This window comes from Chiloscyllium plagiosum, chromosome 43, assembly GCF_004010195.1.
Source record: "Chiloscyllium plagiosum isolate BGI_BamShark_2017 chromosome 43, ASM401019v2, whole genome shotgun sequence".
Lineage (NCBI taxonomy): Eukaryota > Metazoa > Chordata > Chondrichthyes > Orectolobiformes > Hemiscylliidae > Chiloscyllium > Chiloscyllium plagiosum.
This window is the reverse complement of record NC_057752.1, coordinates 9,562,655-9,584,950: the sequence shown is the minus strand read 5'-3', so window position 1 is coordinate 9,584,950 and position 22,296 is coordinate 9,562,655. Positions and strand designations below refer to the sequence as shown.

Genomic DNA, 22,296 nt, shown 5'->3' with positions numbered 1-22,296 from the left:
CTGGCACATCAAATTGAAAAAAGGCTTCCGGAGCCCAATTTTGAATTTAAAGTAAGAGAACTATGTCAAATGTCATTGTTTTGTGTATTTGCTTTACATCAATATAATTTACACATCTTCATTTCAAATATCTAAAAAGGCTCAGAAATTTAACTCACTTAAAACAAAATGTCTTAAATCTTCCTTGAACCAGTATTTACATTGAACCTGTCAGGGAGACCACTATGATCGCCACAGAACCACAGGTCAAGACAATCTTTTCCTTTCAAGAAAACAGCTTGCATACCTGGAACTACTGCAGACCACAAAAAAGTTCTCAGGTTTAAAAAGACAAACTCTGCAACTTGTAAACAAACCTTTTGGAACAGTTTTCACAAATTCTCATTCAAACCATTAAGTTAACAGCAACTTGCAGGAAATGTAGCTTAAAAGCAGTCTTCCAGGGAGCAACAAGATTACAAAACCCAGAATTAGGTTAAAGCATTGCCCACATTTCCTCTTTAAAAAAGGCATGAATGGATTACTTTGGAAGGCGATTTAAAAAATAGAAGTTAAAAAAAAACTTTTACTCATGGAGATTTAAATTTCACTGGAACCTCACCAGCTCAAAAAGATTGACAATCTCTACCTTAGTATAAGAGAGCAATTAAACAATTATTATTTATAACACTGAACCATTACTAGGTGGTCAGAGAGAAATTAGTTTTCAAACCCTCTCCCATTCATAAAAGTTGAAATGGGAACAATGGAGGTCAGAGGATTGCTTTATTTTTATGCCTCCAAACAAGGAATTATCAATACACTGCTGCAGAAAAACCAGCACTCCCAATAAATGGCAAATGGAATCTGGCAGCTGTAGACTGCCCAATATCAGCATCATGGTAGCTGCCTTTTGGTTTCACAAACTACATTGCTAAAAATGAAATTGTTTCTGTTTTCATACAAAGTAAAGTTAACTTGAAACACAAAATACCACATAACAGATGAATGGGAAAAGATCTCTCCTTCAAATGTCCAATGTTGAAAGAGGGTTTACAACACATATGCGCACACACTCGCTTGCCAGCCAGAACCTAGTGTTTTAATACAAAGTTGTGCTTCACCACTTAGGTCGATAGTGAAATGACACCACAAATAAAAGACAATTTGGACAGTGCCCATAACTCCTGATTCTTTGGGTTTACAGATTACTCAATTCCTTTATAGAAAATTCCCTAAGATGCCAGATTTGGTGAGAATTCAAGCACCACTCCAGCAATACTTTTTCCACCTGAAGTGACTGGTTTTACCTGCCTGCCTGCCTTTGAAGTCCCACCAGCACCCAAGACGGATTACACAATCTCCTTGGTTTCGAATTTGTGTTCTTTCCCTCTCTGGTCTCCACCTCTTTGTGCCAATGAGAGCCAAAATATAGAATGAGGAAACACGACAAAAAACACAGGCCTGAAATGTAAACCACACCTTTAGCAATTCGACAAATTGCACAAAACCCATTTAAAGCACTGCAGGCTGTTAAATGGAATAAGATGGGTCTAGAGGAAACTCAGGTCTAGCTCCATCCATTCCCATTTAAAGCTGCATTTCAATTTCTCATCTTGCTAAAGCACACTCACTGAGAATAAAGGAAAAACACCTGTGCGCTTTGCAGGTGTAAGTTACTGAGCAGGCAGCCTGTCTCAGACCCCATGCAGCAACACCCAGTTTATTTTTTAATTTAAAAAAAACTGTCCAGTGCTTGGTTGTTTTCCATGAAGCTGTCCTGTCTGTGCCTAATCCATGTTCCACAGTTCATGCAAACTCATGGTCTCCTGCCCATGCTCCAGTGGTTAGGTGGCCATTGGTCCCATTCGTACTGTTGGCTCCTTTCAAGGGATTGTGCTGATGACTTCTCGTGCCGTTGGTCATAGAATCATCATCGTCGGAGCTACTCTCAATGTCACTGCGATCATCCTTAGAGACCTGGAGTGGAGAGAAAAATGAATTAACATTTACACAGGCAGGTACACATTTTGCCTTTTCATCCATCAGTGTCATTTACAAAACTAGAATTGCGCATCATGAAAAACAACTTGTCATTTGACTCAAAAGCCTGCTGCTCCACTTGGTACAGTGATAATAGTATTGATGTTAGGTGGAGTGTTAGGTTACCTGGCTTCAGCACCACACAGGCTCAAGGTTGTGGCCTGGATCAATTCTCTAACAAGACAGAGTTTCTGATCGCAGTGGGTTCATGCTGGGAAGATGCTAAACAAAACTTAAAGTGAGGTGTTTTCTTCCCCAGAAGAGAGAAACAAGAAAGGCCCTTCATGGAACCAGCATTATGAAGGAGGTTGACATTTGTCCTTGGAAATGGTTCACAACCTTCAAAAGTTCAAAAGGCAGGCAACTTAACTCAAAGCTCACTTCAGAAGAAAAATAAAATAAAATAAAACCTCGCAACACTGATAAGGAAAAAGGTTTCCCCTCAGTTCCCACTTCCCAGATTTCACAAGTGCCTAGCTGCTAAATTCAGAAGGCAAGAACTGCAAATTTAATTTCCATTAATGTACTTCTGCAAAACTGAGCTTTTCTCAGGTTAACTGGGCTGACAAATAAGAAGCTGCCATGCTTCTTAGAGTTCCTTTGGTCGGTCAGGCCCAAGCAGAAGACAGTGGATGCCTGTGGAGATTGCACATCAGGCTGTGACGGAGATCAGGAACTCTGCAGAGTGGAATATGAGTTTTGAAGCGGTTTGCATCCACTCTTTGAAACTAGCCATTAGCTCCAGACCACCACCCATGGATTAATTAAAAAAAAGCAGCATGTCAGTAAATCACTACATGAATTCTCGTGTTAGCAGTCTGCAAGAGGTTAGCTATGCAAAGTGACGTCGTTAAAGCCAAAAAAGGGAAAGAAAAAAATTTTTGGACAGGGTGAAATGTCTTTGTACGTAATTGCACAAGAAATTGGAGTCCGAACTCAAAATGCTACGAAGTGACAACTACCCACAAGTCAATTAAAAGGGTCATTAATAGGACCCTTAAAACGTTGTACAACCGAAAACCAAAATTAAACTTTGACGTTCAACTTGTAATTCTTCTGTTGGAATTGGCAAGTGCGGATGAGACAAAGGAATCTTGTAGGAGCTATCAAGTCTTACTTCAAAGAGCTGAGCTATTCTCAACATTAATTCAGCCCCCCTCACTGCAACTGACTTCTAATAAAACATGCAACAAACAAAACTTTAAGAAAATAATTAATGAGACATGGGCATCGCTGGCCTGTCCCTTGTTGCCGCCGCCTCCCGAGAAGGTGTGCTGTTTTCTTGAACCACTGCAGTCCCACAGTGACAGTGAAAGAACGGCGATATATTTCCAACTGAGTGGCTTGGAGGGGAACTTGAAGGTGGTGGTGCTCCCATATCTGCTACCTTTGTCTTTCTAGATGGAAGTGGTCACGTGTTTGAAAAGGTGGTTTTCAGAAGGTTAGTTACTTGCTGCAATATTCCTAGCCTCTGACCTGTTGTAGTAACCAGTGTTTACGCAGTTGAGTTTCTGGTCAACGGTAACACCAAAGATGTTGATAGCAGGGAAATTCAGTGATGGTAATGTCCACGAATAGCATGGGGCAGTGGTTAGATTGTCTCATTCGAGATGGTAATTAAAATTAACACATTTCTTTCAAGTGCAGCATTCAGAAAGAAGAAAAACCAATAGTGAGACCATCTCAAAAATCATCTTTTAGCTTTCTGACTAGGCTATAGGATGGTGAACACAATTCTAACACCTTAAACAAAAAGGGGAACTCTTCCACTAAATACATTTGGGCACCAGAGCAGTCAACTTGCGGCTCCTTTCGAATCATTCATTGAGAAGTGAACTGTTGATGCCCTGGGAGAGACAAATTGTGCTGCCAAATTTTGCAAAGTTTATACATTTTTTCACGATCTATCTTCCTGAATGAAGAGACGTTACAACTATAGAGCGAGTGGAACTTGAACCCAAGCATCCTGGTCCAGGGGTATGGACACTACCAGTGCACCACAAATTCTCCATTGCTAAAGAGGGCTTCAAACTCCAACAGCTGTTTCCATTTTAAATTTTGACTTTGCTCCCTTTCCCTCAAGGGTAATGATCCTGAACCATTGCTGGTGGTTGCAAAGCAACCACGTCAGGCACCAAGGCCCAAAGGCATAATGCTCTCTCTCACGGACATAGGGCTGTCAAGTCGAAAGTGACTCATCCGCCCACACCCTGCAGATGTCAGCCAAAGACTGGAGGGGATGCCTTATGCCTGCACTTCTGCCAGGGATACTTTGTAACAAGCTGCCAGAGGTCCCAGTGCAATACACCCTGGGAATATTTCCTTTTCCTTTTGCATAACCTCTCCTCTGTCTCCAGACTAAGCAGTCAGACATCTCAAACTGAAGGGAAGAAAGTTGTGAATCTTTAGAGTTTTTGACCAATAGCTCAGCACACTCAAAACAAAGATCAATCGATTTTTGGGTCTGAAAGAATTACAGGGATATGGGGACAGTACAGAAAAAGGGAGTGAAGGTAGATCAGCCAGGATCTTAGCCAATGGTGCAGCAGACAACGAGCTGAATGGCCAATTTGTACTTCTGGCTCTGATGTTCTTGTAAGTCATATTTAGTTTTTTTTCCGGCAACATGAGACAGTGAGCAGTTTGTAACTCAAAATTCCCTTTAATTCAGGTTATAAGGCTCCAGAAAAATCAGCAAACTCTTAAGCAATGTAGAGAGGTGCCTGTTGGTGGGCTGTGACTAATATATAGACAAAATGACTGCAGATGCTGGAATCCAAGTTGGTCAAGCAAGAGGCTGGAAAAACTCAGCAAGCCAGGCAGCATCAGGAGGTAGAGAAGTCAACGTTTCAGGTGTAACCCTTCTTCAGGGCTTCGGGGTGGGTGTGGTGGGGGAGCTGCAGGTAAAGGGGGTTGGAGGGCAGGATGGTGGTGGGTATAGGTGAAGACAAGTAGAGGGTACAACCTGGTAGGTCGATGGGAGGTATGAATCTAGTTGGTAGCTGGAAGGAAGGGTCAGTCAGAGGATTGGAAGGGAGAAGAAGGAGGGGCTGGAAAGGGAGTCAGAGGATGGGAAGGGAGAATATTTGAAATCTGAGAACTCAAATGTTGAGTCCTCCAGGGTGCAGGCTGTCCAGGCGGTAGATGAGGTGTTGTTCCTCCAATCTGCGGTCTGATTCGCTGTGACAATGGAGGAGGCCGAGGATGGTCATGTTGGAAAGGGAGTGGAAAAGGGAATTAAAATGGACACAATGACAGGTCAGCCCCTGCTGGCCCGGCTGAGATGCTCGATGAAACGTGTCCCGAGTTTACGTTTGGTGTCTCTGATGTAGAGATGACTACATAAGGAGCACCAGATACAGTGAACTATATGGCTGTGGTAATTTATTTTAAAACTTCACTGCTGCAATTCCCAAATAACTCAGTGGGTGGAGCTGTAAAACCAGTCAAAGGAGAAATCAAACTCCAGAGTCAGCATCCCCAGAATTGCATTTTAAAAGCTAACTAGAGTGCAAAAGTTCTGGTTCTGGGCAATGGTTCCTCCCCCACTGACATAAATAGTTTCGTTCTCAATAATCCTGCTTCTAAAACATGCACGTCAAGTTGGCTGGTACCAAATTGAAATTATTCGCAGCACACGACAGTTTAACTCCATGTTGTTATCTTTTAAATAACCATGAAATAAAAGACAATGGCGCAAATCCCACCTCCTCAGGAAACCACAACTCAAACAAAAAAAAGGACATTTCAGGAAAGAACTTGGATGAATTGAATCCCAATTGCTTAGGACAGAGGTAAACGCTGCCATCAATATGTATAAATATTCAAAGTTTGTTTTGAATGTAAAGCATGCAATGTATAACAATTTTTGATAATTTTAAATTACAGGAAGAATTCTCAAAATACCCAACACCCAATAGTCTACCAATTTACCAAAAGGCTTTCACACAAATCTGCTCATCCAAAAAGGCATGTGGCATGCAACAAGCACCAAACTATATTTGATAAGATAAAAACAACGTCGAAAAATACTGAAGACAGAAGCTGAGCAACCCTGGCAGACAACAGCTGGGATATAATCCACCTTTAGAAATAAAACATTCTTTACAAAGAGCTACAGAGTTTGATTCATGAATACAGTATAATTTGCATTTTTAAGTTTCAGAAATGGAGTCCAGAATGAAGAACAACATTATGAATGAGGAGTAGACGCATTTGACCAGCAAGATGGCAGCTTCTGAGCCTCTGACAGCTGGACTGTTATCACCCTCTATCCAAAAGGAGAGGGGGGGATTAGGGCTATTGATCCACCTGGACTACGCAGCCAGGGATCTGGGAATTAATTAAAAGGGAGACCCATCCCCTCAGACAAAAAATGGTAAATTACAGTCATGGACATTTTTCTCTCTCTACCACCCAGTCAGTAAATATTTGGACTGGCAGAAGTAAATATTATTTTAAATAGGGGGAAAAAATGTCGATGTCACACTTGTTAGCAATAACATTTAGCAGATACCAGAAAAATTAAAGTTTACAGGTGAATAAACCCATTTAAATACCAAAAAAACCCTCAAAAGATACAAAATTTCAGAAGCCTTAGTTTTCCCCAGAGCTTTATGGAGAAAATTTCTTTTGGCAAAATTAAAAGCAGCAAACCAGTTCATTGACCAGCTCATGTCTATTTGTGCAAATCCCACCCAATGGTGGCAGCACAATAGCATTTCAACACCAAAACAAATAACTGACACATAAAGAAACAGTGCATGAGTCTTAACAAAAGCAGTACCATTGTCACTGGAAATAAAAATCACAGCAAAATCTTGGGTTTAATTCCCAAAGTTCATACATGGGATGGGTGTCCCTAATTGCCCCTTGAAGTGGTTGGTGAGCTGCCATCTTGAACCACTGCAGTCCAAGAGTTGTAGGTATACCCACAATGCCAATAGAAAAAGAAATCCAGGACTCTGACCAAGCGAAACAGAAGCAACAGTAATATATTTCCAAATCAGGACGGTGAGTGGCTTGGAGGGGAATCACATACAGATTTTGCCCTTCCAGACGGCACAGGTCACATGTTTGGAAGGTGCTGTGCAACTTGGGACAGAACAGAGCTAATTGCCAAGATGTGGCTGTAAGAACCAAAAATAAAGAGAATCAATTTATAAATTCTATACACAAGAACATTAGATGTTTGGAACCCTCTTCCACAAACAGCAATGAATGCACAATCAGTTGTTAGCTTTAACAAAAAAAAAATCTATTTTTAGATTTAAGGGATATGGGCTAAAGGCTGGTATATGGCGCTAGGCCACAGATCAGCCACGATCTCACCGAATTGGGAACAGGCTCAAGGGGCTGAATGGCCTACACCACCTTCTGTGTGCCTATTTGCTTCGACACTCCAGAATATATTTCTGCACCTTTACATTGGCGATCTCCACAACTTAAATATACTGAACCTAGTGATGTAATGATGGGATTGACGGTAACATTTGGCTTTACTTTGTCAGATGCAGAATCTTTTCTTCAACCTCCTGCCCTTTTCATCAGCAGCATCCCCCCTCTCACTGCCTTTCTTCTAGGCAAGTGCTCACAATCGATCCTTCACGTAGTCTTCTGGGACATGCTTCGCTTTTCATACTCTCTTCACCCTGCTACAAATTCATTTAACAGATTCCTTCAAATACGAAGATCCTTTTGTTCTACTTTCTAAACAGAAGAGGCATGACCCCATTTCGCCAGTCAATCCTAACATTTTAAATGCTGTGGTCACCTCTCAAGTTGTTCATCTTCAAGAATACCAACTTTCCTTCACTGCTCACTGAGCAGAACTGCTTCACTTGAGCCTCAAATGAAACACCAATAACAGCATAAACCAAGGTTCAAACCTGAAACACCACACCAGCAACCAGAATTACTAGGAGACCCAGGGGAAAATCACAGAGTATCAATTCTTTGTTAAATGGATGATCAAGTCCAGCAAGTAAAACATCCCCTGCAGTTAAAGCCTGTGCAGGAGAGTATATTGACAGTGCCTTTCATGGTCTAGAGCTGGAATATCTGGCAGCTGGTTGAGGCAGAGGTAGAGCAGAGGCAGAGAACACAAAGTTATTTACTGGCAATAATAGCTTCCTTATATTGCACAGTACATTGGTAATTGGTTAGGGTGCCTTTATTTCAGGTTGTTAATACCATGCAAAGTGAAAAAGGGGAAATGATGGATAAGTGGAGCATTCTAATGATGATATAAAACCATGCAAAGCATAGGTAGCTGCAGACAGAGATAAATCAGGGAAAGTGTTGGACTACTGACTCCAACTGGTGCAACACTTACAAGCAAAAGGTCCCACTTCCCAGACTTCCCGGCGTACAGAGACAGAGTATGAAACATAAGGGGCGAGGGGAGGGGAGAAAAAACAGAGACAATATGAAACCAAATCTTGTACCATAGAAAGGCTGGTCAAGAAATTCTTGCTCAGTTGGACTGTCTGAGTGGATACACATACATGGAGACACAGGAGAAACAGAACACCAAGAAACAGCTGCAGCACCAGGATCTGAAAACACAGGTGGTGTATTACTAATTCATTCATTCATCAGGATCATTTTCTACAGCTTACCAACCTCCTGCATTTCACTGCAAAAAAAACTCCACAAATACATTACCTTATATGGTTGAAAAAAAAAATGCCACAGTGAACCTGGAGTGGATACACATACATGGAGACACAGGAGAAACAGAACACCAAGAAACAGCTGCAGCACCAGGATCTGAAAACACAGGTGGTGTATTACTAATTCATTCATTCATTCATTCATCAGGATCATTTTCTACAGCTTACCAACCTCCTGCATTTCACTGCAAAAAAACTCCACAAATACATTACCTTATATGGTTGAAAAAAAATGCCACAGTGAACCTGCTAAAATTCAAAACCGAATTCTGTGGTAATACACCACATTGGACCAAAATAATTGAAAGCTAGAAAATTAAAATTGCTTTCCAACCATTACAAGGGCAGGCAGAGCAAGTGTGGGAGAGAGCCCCATCTTTGATGCAATTGTAACTGAAGAAAAATTTAGCCACTTGAGTTTACAATAGATTTAATTCCAGCAGAAACTATTTCCCCCAATTGGGTCATATTAGGAAACAGTTTGGGAAGTACTTCTCTAGGTTATTCTTGCCTAGCATCTTCCTCAAATGTTGCTTCCCATCTCTCCATACAAATTCAAAGCACATCCTTTAGAAGAGAGAAACCAAACTCAAGGCAAAATTTCATTACAGCAATCAAGTCTCACATGGAGTGCATGCCTTCAAATTGTCCATTGCTCAGTATTAACTTCACCCAGAAAAACAGCTTCATTGGCATGTACACGGTGTGTGGCTGCTAAAGGTAAATTTTGTACCAATGTCAAGAAAAGTTATATCAAATACTCTTAAATCAGCATGAAAATTGGGTCAGCAAGAAGTCAGATTTCACCACAATAACTAATGCCTCGAGAAGGTGCACAAAAGTAGATCAGCATCACCTAATAGTGGAGTGATTTCTCAAAGAGGCTACAATTGAAAATGAGTTAACTTTGTCAATTCACAGAGCAATATTCTTCACCTTGGACAGTGCAACACCCAACATTCAGTTTCTAACCAGGCTGCCATTACCCTAGTTCATAGTTTATTAATTCAGCTATAGGTGAACAGGGTTTGTAGAGAAAGCCTCAATTTAAAAAAAGAAACAAACATCTGCACTGAACCCAATCGAACAAATCATTTTTGTCCTCCTTCTCACTTGAAAGCAAACTTGTTGATGGGAGTTTGATTCAATGAACCAGAGTAGAGGCAGCACAACATAGCATTGTCTATTTCAAAAGTTTTCAAAAACTTACTTTTCCCTTGACAATAGCTTTATATGCGATGCGTATAATGAGATATGACCAGATGCCATGTAGAACCTGAAGTACAATCAGCAGGAAATTGAAGAACCACCAGGATGGATATGGTCCAATGATCTCCCAACTTTCAAACAGTGTTGTTTTTAAAATCCTGAAAGTGGAAAAAAAAAATCACAAATCAACCTTCATTTATGTAAATACTTTCCAACAAAAACACTTCCTTCAATAGAGATGTGACCTGGCCCTTTATCATATGTTCAATTCCCAAACTTCTGCTCTCATCCCTTCATCTCCTCAAAGCAGAGGATTCTCATCTTTACCTTCCAGCCTAGCAACCCCCGTACGCCACAGACAATCCTCTTCCATTTGCATTATCTTCAGCACAAAGCCACCAAACACATCTATTGCCCCAGCATTCCTGTCACCACCAACAGCCTCACTTGCTTTGGATGTAGGTTTGCTCGCTGAGTTGAAAGGTTCATTTCCAGACGTTTTGTTACCTTACTAGGTAATATCTTCAGTGGACCTCAGGTGAAGCACTGCTGAAAATTCCTGCTTTCTATTTACATGTTTGGGTTTCTTTGGGTTGGTGATGTTATTTCCTGTGGTGAAGTCACTTCCTGTTCCTTTTCTCAGGGGGTGGTAGATGGGGTCTAACTTGATGTGTTTGTTGATAGAGTTCCAGTTGGAGTGCAATGCGTCTCGGAATTCTCGTGCATGTCTTTGTTTGGCTTGTCCTAGGATGGATGTGTTGTCCCAGTCAAAGTGGTGTCCTTCCTCATCTGTATGTGAGGATACTAGAGAGAGGGTCATGTCTTTTTGTTGCTAGTTGGTGTTTATCACTTGTCCCCATGCAAGTAGTGGTGATGCAACACTGCTCCTTTTAACTCCTTCCCTAGTGCTGCTCAGTGTCCCTAATACTCCAGATGAAAACAGCACTTTAAAGGTCTTTAAATTTAGTATACTGCATTTGTTGTTCACGAGATTGTCTCCTCCATAATGGGGAGGACAGACTTACATTGGGTGACCACTTGAAAACACCTCTGTCCAGTTGACAAATCTGACCCAGAGCTTCTGGTCACTTATTTTAATTCTTTGCTCGGATTACAATTTTTCTCCTCTGCCACTGTTTCAATGAAACTCAATGTGAGCTGGAGGTATAGCACTAAAGCTTTCAATTAGGCATTTCACTTCAGAACCTGGAATTCAATACGCTCGTGTCATATCATTGTTCCAGACAATAGTTGTTAATTCCCATTTATGCCTCCTCTACACCAATCTTTTGTTTCCTCACTTGCCCCATTACCAAACTTGTGTCTGCACTCTAAGACCACAACAAATAGTAACAGGAATAGGCCATTCGGTTCAAGACTGCTCTGCCATTCAACAGGATCATGGCTGATCTGACATTCCTCCCCTAGTAATCCTCAATTCCCCGACTGCTCAAGAACCTAGCTCAGCCTTAAATATACATAACGATTCTGCTTCTATAGCTCTCTGCAGTAAGGAGTTCCAATGACTCTCAACCTCTCTGAAGAGATTCCTCCTCATCTCAGTCTCAGAATAAAAGGTGGCATCATTTTAAGACTATGCCCTCTGGTCCTAGAATCTCCCACGAGGGGAAACATCCTCTCCGCATTTACCCTGTCAAGCCCTATAAGAATCTGATGTGTTTCAATGAGATCATCTCTCATTCTTCTAAACTGCAATGAGTACAGTCCCAACCTGTTGAACTCTTGCTCATAAGACAATCCCACCACAGGTGAAACTTCTCTAAACTGTCTCCAATGAAATATCTTTCCTTAAATCAGGGGGCCATAACTGCTCACAGTGCTCCAAATATGGTCTCACCAGCACCATCTACAGTTTCAGTAAAACTTTCCTAATCTTATACTCCAACCCCCCCCTGAAATAAGGGCCAACATTCCATGAGCTTTCCTGATCACCTGCTGCCTGTGTTTCGTGCACAAGTTTCTACCCCAAGTCACTAAGTGTTACAGTTTTCTGCATTTAAATTTAAAAAAAAACTCTCGTCTCACTTCCAAAATGAAGAACTTCACATTTTCCCACATTCTACTCCATTTAGAGTCAGAGTCAGATGTACAGCATGGAAACAGACCCTTCAGTCCAACTTGTCCATACCAAACAGATATCCTAAATTAATCTAGTCCCATTTGCCAGCATTTGGCCAATATCCCTCTAAGCTCTTCCAGATTTTAATGTTGTAATTGTACTAGCCTCCACCACTTCCTCTGGCAGCACATTCCATACACATACCACCCTCTGCATAGGACGTTGTCCCTTAGGTTTAGGGTGAGAGGGGAAAGATTTTAAAAAGGGACCTATGCCCTCTAAATTTGGACCCCACCCCCATCCCAGGGAAAAGACCTTATCTATTCACCTTCTACCCCTCATGATTTTATAAACCTCTATAAAAGGTCACCCCTCAGCCTCTGACACTCCAAGGAAAATAGCCCCAGCCTATTCAGTGTCTCCCTGTAGCTCAGGCCCTCCAACCCTGGCAGCATCCTTGTAAGTCTTTTCTGAACCCTTTCAAGTTTTAAAACATCGTTCCTACAGCAGGGAGACCAGAAATGAACGCAGTGTTCCAAAAGTGGCCGAACCAAATGTTCTGTACAGCCACAACATGATCTCCCAACTCCTATACTCAATGCACTGACCAATAAAGGCAAGCACACAAAAGACCTCCTTTACTATCCTATCTACCTGCGACTCTACTTTCAAGGAGCTATGAACCTGCACTCCAAGATCTGTTTGATGAGCAACACTCCCTAGGACCTTACCAGTGTATAAGTCCTGCCATGATTTCACTTTCCAAAATGCAACATCTGCCACTCCTCAGCCCACTGGCACATCTGATCAAGATCCTCTGATCAAGATCCCATTGTACTTGGAGGTAACGTTCGCTGTGTACTGCACCTCTGATTTTGGGGTCATCTACCAAACTTCATCACCACATCGCCTATGTTCACAACCAAATCATTTATATAAAATGACAAAAAACAGTGGACCCAGCACCAATCCTTGTGGCACTCCACTGGTCACAGGCCTCCATCTGAAATGCAACCCTCCATCACCATCCTCTCTTCTACCTTCGAGCCAGTTCTGTATCCAAATGGCTAGTTCTCCCTGTATTCCATCTGATCTAACCTTGCTAACCAGTCTACTATGAGGAACCTTGCTGAATACCTTATTGAAGTCCATATAGGTCATGTCCACCACACTGCCCTCAAACCTCTGTTTGTTCTTCAAAACAAAAACCAATCACATTTGTGAGACATGATTTCCCACGCACAAAGCCATGCTGATTATCCCTAATCTGTCCTTGCCTTTCCAAATCCAGGTAAATCCCATCCTTGTGGCTTCCCTCCAACAACTTGCCCATCACCGACGTCAGGCTCACTGGTCTATAGTTCCCTGGCTTGTCCTTACCACCTTTCTTAGACAGTGGCACCGCATTAGCCAACCTGCAGTCTTCCAGCACCTTACCTGTGACTATCAACGATGCAAGGAGCCCAAAAATCACTTCTCTAGCTTCCCAGAGTTCTAGGGTACACCTGATCAGGTCCTGGGGTTTTATCCATCTTTATGCGTTTTAAGCCATCCAGCACCACCTCCTATGTAATACTGACATTTTTCAAGATATCTCTATTTATTTCCCCATGTTCTTTACCTTCTATATCATTCTCAGTGAATACCGATGCAAAATACTCATTTAGTATCTCTCCCATCTCCTGCGGTTCCAACATAAATGGCCTTGCTGATCTTTGAGGGGCCCTATTCTATCCCTAGTTACCCTTTTGTCCTTAATGTATTTGTAAAAACTCTTTGGATTCTCCTTAACCCTTTTTGCCAAAGCTATCTCATGTCACCTTTTTGTCCTCCTGATTTCCCTCTTAAATATACTCCTACCGCCTTAAGGATTCATTCGATCTCTGCTGTCTATACCTGACATACGATTCCTTCTTTTTCTTGACTAAAGACTCAGTTTCTCTAGTGATCCAGCATTCCCTACACCTACTAGCCTTGCCTTTCACTGTAACAGGGACGTACTGTCTCTGAACTCTTACTTTTGAAGGCTTCCGATTTTCCAGCTGCCCCTTTCCCTAAAAAAAAACCCACCCCCAGTCAATTATTGAATGCTCTTGCCTAATACCGTCAAAATTGGCCTTTCTCTAATTTAGAACTTCAACTTTTTGATCAGTTCAATCCTTTTTCATATAATATTTTAAAACTGGCCCCAAAGTGCTCCCTCACTGACACCTCAGTTACTAAGGTCCGGTCTTATTTTCCAAGAGTAGGTCAAGTTTTGCAACTTTTTTAGTAGGTACATTCACATACTGAAACAAAATTTTCTTGTACACAGTAAATTCCTCTCCATCCAAGCTCTTAACACTACAGCAGTCCCAGACTATGTTTGGAAAGTTAAAATCCCCTACCATAACCACCCTATTATTCTTACAGATAATGGAGATCTCCTAACAAACTTGTTTCTCAATTTCCTGATGACTATTGAGGAATCTATAGTACAATGCCCAATATCCCTTGCTCAGTCCTACCCAAATAACTTCCACGGACATATCCCCTGGAATATCCTCCCCAAGTACAGCCGTAATGCTATCCCACAAACTTAAAAGACCCAGTACAACCCAAGGATAAAACCAACGTCATCTACAAAATTCCATGCAAAGACTGCCACAAATACTACGTAGGACAAACAGGAAGAAAGTTAGCCACCAGGATACACGAAATAGAGGCCTGGCACTCCAACCACAACGCCATAAACAAACACAGATATAGATACCATCAACCCCCTCAGAAAACGAACAGGAAATGACATCATCACAAACCCCAGGAACCCCATCCAGGACAAACATAAATAGAAAGCAGGAGACAACAGTTTCGCTTCACTTTGAGGTCGCCACTAATGATGATACCTAGCCAGGTAATGAAACGTCTGGACATCAAACCTACACCTCAGCGAGCAAAGCTACACCCTATACACACTAATAAATTTGTCAAACACAATGTCCTTTTCATGAAACTATGCAGACTCTGCTTGATTAGATTATGGTTTTCCAACTGTGCTATTACCTCTTTAATAATTGATTCCAAGACTTTTCCAACAAACAAGGATTCTGGCTAATCCAAGATGGAGGATAGGAAAAAAATTATGAGAGTTGCTCCTTTTTTGAGGTATTTTCAGCATTGGAGCTCATTCCCTTGAATTCGAAGAACAGTAATTACAGTTTTATAAGCTGTTACATGGTTTTGAAACTTTGGAAAAGAAAATATCAAAAACAATGGCACTTTAAAAAAGGAGGAAGACAGACAAGGCAGTGACCATGTGGGAAGTGAAACAGGCAGAGAAGTAAATCTGCATAGCTGTCTGACCCAGCAGTGAACCTGCACAGCTGACTGCCTCTGCTGTTAAAAATCACGATAGGGTGAATATCCAAGTCTTTTTCTAGGGGCTTTTTCCACATAGAGTGGCACGTGTACGGAAATGAACTGCCAGAGGAAGTGATGGAGGCTGGTACAATTACAACATTTGAAAGGTATCTAGATGGGTACATGAATGAGAAGGGTTTAAGAGGGATATGGGCCAAATGCTGGCAAGTAGGACTAAATTAATGTAGGATATCTGGTCAGCATGGACAATTTGGACTGAAGAGTTTGTTTCCATGCTGTCTGATTCTATGACTCTAATAGACATTAGGCTAATCAGTCTATAGTTAACTGCTTTTTGCCTCCCTCTTTTGGAATAGGGGTGTCACATTAGCAGTTTTCCAATCCTCTGGTACATCTTCAGAATCCAAGAATTTTTGGAAAATTACAATCAATGCATCCACTTCCCTATAGCTATAGATCTTTTAGGATCCTAGGATGAAAGACATCAGGGCCACAGGGCTTCTGTTTTTAACCCCATTAGTTTGTCAAATACTACTTCTCTGGGATGTTTGAAGTATCCTCCACCATAAAAACTGATACAACATAATCTGTTCAACTGCCATTTCCTTGTTCCCCATTACTATCCCCCCAGATTTATTATCTAAGGCGCCTATATTCACTTTGACCTTTATGTCTTTAGTTAAAGCAGCTCTTATTGTCAGTTTTTATATTCCTCACTAGTCTGCCCTTGTAGTTTGTTTTCTGTCTTTATTATCTTTTGCCTCCTTGCATACTTTGTTCTCCCCTAACTTGATACTCTCCTCCTTCTCTCTGGTTGATCATGGTTAGTTTATCCCCCTCTCAGAATCTTTACTCCTTACTGGGATGTATTTTTGCTGAGAATCATGAATTACCTCCATAAAATGTCTGCCACTGCTTGTTTACTGTCATTCCAGCTAATCTATCTGCCCAGTCTACTTTAGCTAACTCTACTCTCATTTCATTGTAACTCCCTTTATTTAAGTTAAACACAGTTGTTTCTAAGCCAAGTTTTCACTGTTAGACTGAATACGATGGGTTGACTGTGCCACTGGTTGCAATGCTGCAATCTGTGGGGCTGGAAGAGATGAAGCAGGCAAGGCCATAGGAAGGATTTTAAAGCAAGGATGGAAATTAAATAATGATGCATTGCTTAAATGAATGAGGGGTAATGAGGAGGAGATTGAAGTTGTCCATTTATGACTAGAGGATCTACAAAAACATTCTTCAGAGCACTGATAAAACAGGTTTAGTCCAACAGGTTTATTTGAAATCACAAGCTTTCAGAGTGCTGCCCCTTTGTCCACCTGAAGGAGCAGCACTCTGACAGCTTATGATTTCAAATAAACCTGTTGGACTATAATCTGGCGTCATGTGATTTCTGATCCAGTCCAACACCACATCATTAATAAAATAAACATTGAAAGTCTTTTCTAAAATACAAACAAAATGCCTGGCAAAAATCATTTCCTTTAAAGGACCAAGATTTTGTGTAAGGTGGACACTTTCCACTTTGCAAAGCTGGATCTTTTTCAGAAATAAAAAAGACATCAAGAGACATTTACAAACAATAACTCAGTGCTGTCAAATTACAATGCACCCAAATCCTATCGCGAAACTTAAACAAGCCATCACAACTACAACAATTTTTCAGAAAATAACTTTTAAAACAAAAAACAAAACCAGGTGAGGATTTTATTTTTTTCCATTTCACAACTGCAATCAAATTTCTGCTAAAGCTGCCATGTGGCTGAAATAGTGGTGGTTCTGGAAGGAATCAGGTAATTCACCTGCCTTTTACCTCAACTCCTGTGAAACCAAATGCTGCCTTGAAGAAAGCGTGGTGGCATGCTACCAGAGGTGGGGAAAGGTGTAAGTTCAAAGCTGCGGGTTCAAAGCTGCATTCTCTACACTTCAAGCTCCTCCTCGTTACCTCTCATTCATCCATGCACGATCAAGTGTTATGTCAGGATAACATGCATTTTTTGCATAGGAGAAACTTTTAGCTTGAACTGGTGAATAAATGATCCAGAGAGAAAGTGAGAGCAGCAGATGCTGGAGATCAGAGCTGAAAATGTGTTGCTGGAAAAGCGCAAAAGTCAGGCAGCATCCAAGGAACAGGAGAGTCGACGTTTCGGGCATAAGCCCTTCTTCAGGAACTGGTGAATGAATGATCCAGAGACTAATGACCCAGACTCTTTCTCCTGCCTTCTCCCTTTTTACTGGCACGGAATAAGTCTGTCATTGTTTGGATGACATATAAATGGCCATTTCCTTCCTTGTCTGGATCGTTAGTGTGAACAAATGCAAGCAGGTCAGAGTTATTTTTGTAAACACAAAACAATGCCTGTGGGAACAGTCTTCTGTCACCCACACCAATGAACTATTAAACTACACGATCCAAGGCCTGCCTACTTGTGGGTAGATAGGTGGATATATGCCAATGTGCAGCCTCAAACTCAGAAGCAAGTTCCAAGTTCTGAATCATTCATGATAACTTCAAAGCAAACATCACGTTAATGTTTGCAGATTTCTCACTAAATCTTTGCTACTGTTTGCAATGCTGCAATCTGTGGGGCTGGAAGAAATGAAGCAGGCAAGACCACTGGAAGGATTTTAAAACAAGGATGGAATTAAACAAAGATGCATTGCTTAATGAGGAATCAATGCATGTCAGCAATTAAGTTAGGATAAGCAGAATTTGGCAGGGTATCAAGTTCAGAGATGGCAAGTTAGCTAGCTGCATGCCGGAATCAAGTCTGCAAAGTAACAAAGGCTATCATGGTTATCCACTATTATGGCTTCGACATTTGAAAAAGTCTGCTAACAGTCACTCATTTGGCTCGCTTTGACTGGTGAGCATTTACAGGCTATTCAACCTGGGAAGGGACATTTGAGGAAGAGGCTGGTGTGCCCAGAATTCACCTAGACACTCCTCCTGTATTGGATTTCACCAGAAAAGAAGGTTTACAAGCACCTTGTTATGAGGCAGCAACAAAGCTCAGAAGAAGGAATTCACATGATTAAACAAGAGTTTGTTGCTATCTTGCAATAACAATTAACATTTGCTTTCTCTTGGCTACAGTTTAGACAGCTATTTGTAGGTCAATCTTCTTTGATACCATACGTAGCATATAAACCGGAGAGAGAGAGAGAGAGAGGGAGAGAGGCTGAGTAATTTTTAAAAAAACGTTTCTTAGACACTGAATGAATCAAGGGATTGGATGGGAAAGTGGAATCAGTCAATGTCACAGGTGACTGTAATCTCATTTAAAGGCACAGTAGGCTGGAGGGGCCTACCTGTGCTCCTATTTTTTTTATTATGTAAAGATGTACAGAACACCTTGGAAAGAGATTTTCTGAATTCCACATTTTTCCTTTGATGTGCTTCATCTTATCATACACACCCCTACTATACCTACACTGCATTAAAAGCATCAAGTGATGTTATTAGCACACAATGTTTCTTCTTCATATAAAAGAAATCATTGCATATTTTAATGACTTTTTTTTTTAAAAGACAAATGGTTTCTAGTTCACACTGATATTATTTACCATCTAGGATGTACAATGTGCAGCTGCTCATATCGGTAATTCTGTACCCAGTTATTCAAGAGGACTGCTGTTGTGTGCAGCAGGTACAAGCTGCAATTCTGTCAAGAATTCTGCAATAAAGCTGATTTTCAAGAGCCACTGGGGAATCTTGAGAGGAAACTGCCTCAAAGTTGGTTAACAGTAACAATCAGCCAGTGAAGACATTTGTAGCAGTTTGTCTAATATAGACGTTTTTGGAGGCAGTCAGGAGAACATTGGAACACTTGATTCTGAAAGTAGCAATGATATGGATGAGGGTTTCAGCAGCAGATGTGCTAAGGCAAGGGTAGAGATGGGCAATGTGACAGGAGGTGGAAGTAGGTGGTCAGAGAGGATAAAGGGGTGAAAGCTCAGCTCCAGGTTAAATTCAGCAGCTAGAGTGTGAACAGTCAGATTCAGCCTCAGACTGTGGGCTATAGAATCACAAAATATCTGTCAATTCCCGGAATCCAACTATACAACTAAGGACAGTGGCTCTCCACAGTTGGAGAATCTGATTTGTTCACTCCAAATCTGGATCACTGGCCACACAGATCGATTATCAACCAGTAAATCCTCTATTATACCTATGGCAGCAGTAAGTAAGTGTGGGAGAGTCCCCTGACTAGCTGTGCCTGATGTGAAATGGTGTACCTCACGCTATAACCTCCTGTGACAGGCTAGTGAGCTGTTCCAGGAAGAACCAACAGATGCTTTGCCTGCCTTTTGCCTCTCTGGGTATAGAAGGGGCAAAAAAAAGATTTTAAAAAGTTGTGAGAAACAGCTCACATTATGCTTTCCCATCATAATACAACATCAGATTTGGTTGCCACCTCAATGTTTTAACAGACAACTGAAACATTGGGAAATATTCCATGGTCCTGGTTTCAAACTTAATTCTACATTTTCCCAGAAAGCCTCAATGTTTCTTTGCAGTATCTCGCGACTTGGAGTAAGAATAAATGCTGTCAAAAACTTGTCACTCTATAAAATAGCTGTCATCATTGCGGTGCTCGTCCCACACTTATCACAACACAATGGCACTTGAACCTCAACCAGAAGGATAATACACTAAATAGGAGGTGGTCATTCAGCCTCTTTAGCCTGCTCTGCTATTCAAGAAGATCAAAGCAGACCATCAACTGTGACCTCACCTTCTCCACACGGTCTCTTGGATTACTGTGGGTGGGGGAAATCAGCTCAGGCAATGCTCAATGTCTGAGTAATAAAACAAAACGCTACCTTCCATGCATTTAAAAATGGATCCCTAGTGCAACAGTTCAATTAACTGTTGATACTAGATTAAAAAAAACAACAAATTTACAAGAGATTATGAATCTGTGGAATTCACTACCCTCAGAATTTGGTGGATACTGCAACACTGAATACAATGGAGGTGAAGCGAGAGAGAGCAAGAGCGAGCGAGCAAGATTCTTCATTTGTAATGGATTGAAGGGCTAGGAGGAGCAGGCAAAAAAGTGGAGTTGATGCCAAAATGCGATCAGCCAGAATCATTAAGTGGTGGAGCAGCCTGGACGGCTGAATTATTGACTCTTGCTCCTATTCCTTATATTTGTAATATTTAATTCACAATTTTTTGGAGAGTAAAGTGCAACAATTTAGGCTGCTAAGAGCTACAAGTTAGAAATGTACGCATCTGTGTTGAATTGGGGATTGTGGGTTTGCCATCAATATATTCCACATTACCCTGGTTGTGAAGACTATAAGAAATCGCAAGAGGAGTAGGCACGGTGGCTCAGTGGTCAGCATTGCTGCCTCACAGCACCAGGGACCCAGGTTCGATTCCAGCCTTGGGCAACTGTGTGTGGAGTTTGCACATTCTCCCTGTGCTCCGGTATCCTCCCACAGTCCAAAGATGTGCAGGTCAGGTGAATTGGCCATGCTAAATTACCCGTAGTGTTAGGTGCATTAGTCAGAGGGAAATGGTTCTGGGTGGGTTATTCTCCGGAGGGTCGGTGTGGACTTGTTGGGCCAAAGGGCCTGTTTCCATGCTGTAGGGAGTCTACTCTTAAATTCAGCCACTGGAGACTGCTCCACATTCAATTTTGTGGCTGTGGCTCTGGTTGCTACTGTCAGAAGTCGTTCTGATAAAAGAGATGCATTCTGAAATAGTTTAAAATTACCAAACTGCTTTTCATTTTGTAATTCAAAGATGTTTGACACTGTTTGAGCAGAATGAAGGATTGAACATCAAATACCACTCATCGAATGCTCCTTCCATCAAACTGATCCCTACTCATTCCTGGCAAGGTAATAATAGGAAACTCAAATGGCAGAAGCGCTAAACCAGTATTTTGTCTCAGATTTCACAGTGGATAATAATAATTTTTTCCCTAAAACTGCAGCTACTACAGAGGAACTTGGTGGAATTACTACAACTAGGGAGAAGGTATGAATTAAACTGATGGGATTACAGACTGATAAGCCCTCGGGGCCTAAAGGCTTACACCCTAGCGTTTTAAAAGGAGGTGGTAGCAGAGATAGTGGATACATTAGTTACGATTTTCCAAAATTCCCTGAATTCTGGAAAGATGCCAATGGATTGGAAACATACTAATATGACAACCCCATTCAAAAAAGGAGACGCGTAAAAAATGAGAAGCTATAGACCAGTTAGTTTGACCTCTGTAGTGGGAAATTGCTTCATGGTGGGGAGTCCAGAACTAGAGGGCATAGGTTTAAGGTGAGGTGTGAAAGATTTAAAAGGGACCCAACTTTTTCACAGAGGGTGGTGTGTGTATGGAATGAGTTGCCAGAGGAAGTGGTGAACGTTGGTACAATTGCAACATTTAAAAGGCATCTGGATGGGTATATGAATTAAGAAGGGTTTGGAGGGATATAGGCCAAGTGCTGGCAAATGGGACTAGATTTATTTAGGATATCTGGGTCAGCACAGACAAGTTGGACCGAAGGATCTGTTTCCATGCTATATAGCTCTATGACTCTATAAGGAGGAGATAACTGAACATTTGGAAAAACCAAGCCCAATTTACTAGTGTCAGCATGGTTTTATTAAGAGCAAGTCATGCTCGATAAACTTGAGAATGTCACTAGCAAGGTAGATAATGGGGATCTGGTGGATGTGGTATTATCAAGACTTCCAGAAGGCATCTGAAAAGGTGTCACAAAGACTGATCCAAAAGGTTAGATCCCAGGGGACGAAGGGTAGATGGATATCCTGTGGCTTGGACGCAGGATTGGCCGACAGAAAGCAGGATAGATAGGTCCTTTTCTGATTGGTGAACTGTAACAAGTGAGTTACTGCAAGGGTTCGGATCTTGGGCATCATTTATAGAGATTGTAAATAGTTGATCTGCAAGCAGAGAAAGAGTGTAACAT

At 41.4% G+C, this 22,296-nt stretch overlaps 1 protein-coding gene across 2 annotated transcripts in view; it reads right to left on the bottom strand.

Annotated features, from left to right (window-relative positions):
• Positions 1 to 525: 525 nt before the first annotated feature.
• LOC122543363 (ceramide synthase 6-like) overlaps positions 526 to 22,296 on the bottom strand; it is a 103,618-nt gene continuing 81,847 nt past the window's right edge. Inside the window, exons 9-11 of one of the 2 annotated variants that reach the window (XM_043681999.1) lie at positions 9,907 to 10,063; positions 8,357 to 8,380; positions 526 to 1,959 (exon numbers count right to left, since the gene is read on the bottom strand). In XM_043681999.1, the coding sequence (XP_043537934.1) occupies positions 1,789 to 1,959; positions 8,357 to 8,380; positions 9,907 to 10,063 (352 nt within the window). In that variant the 3' untranslated portion in view covers positions 526 to 1,788. The remainder of the gene's footprint in view (positions 1,960 to 8,356; positions 8,381 to 9,906; positions 10,064 to 22,296) is intronic. The other variant, XM_043682000.1, reaches the window with a different exon arrangement.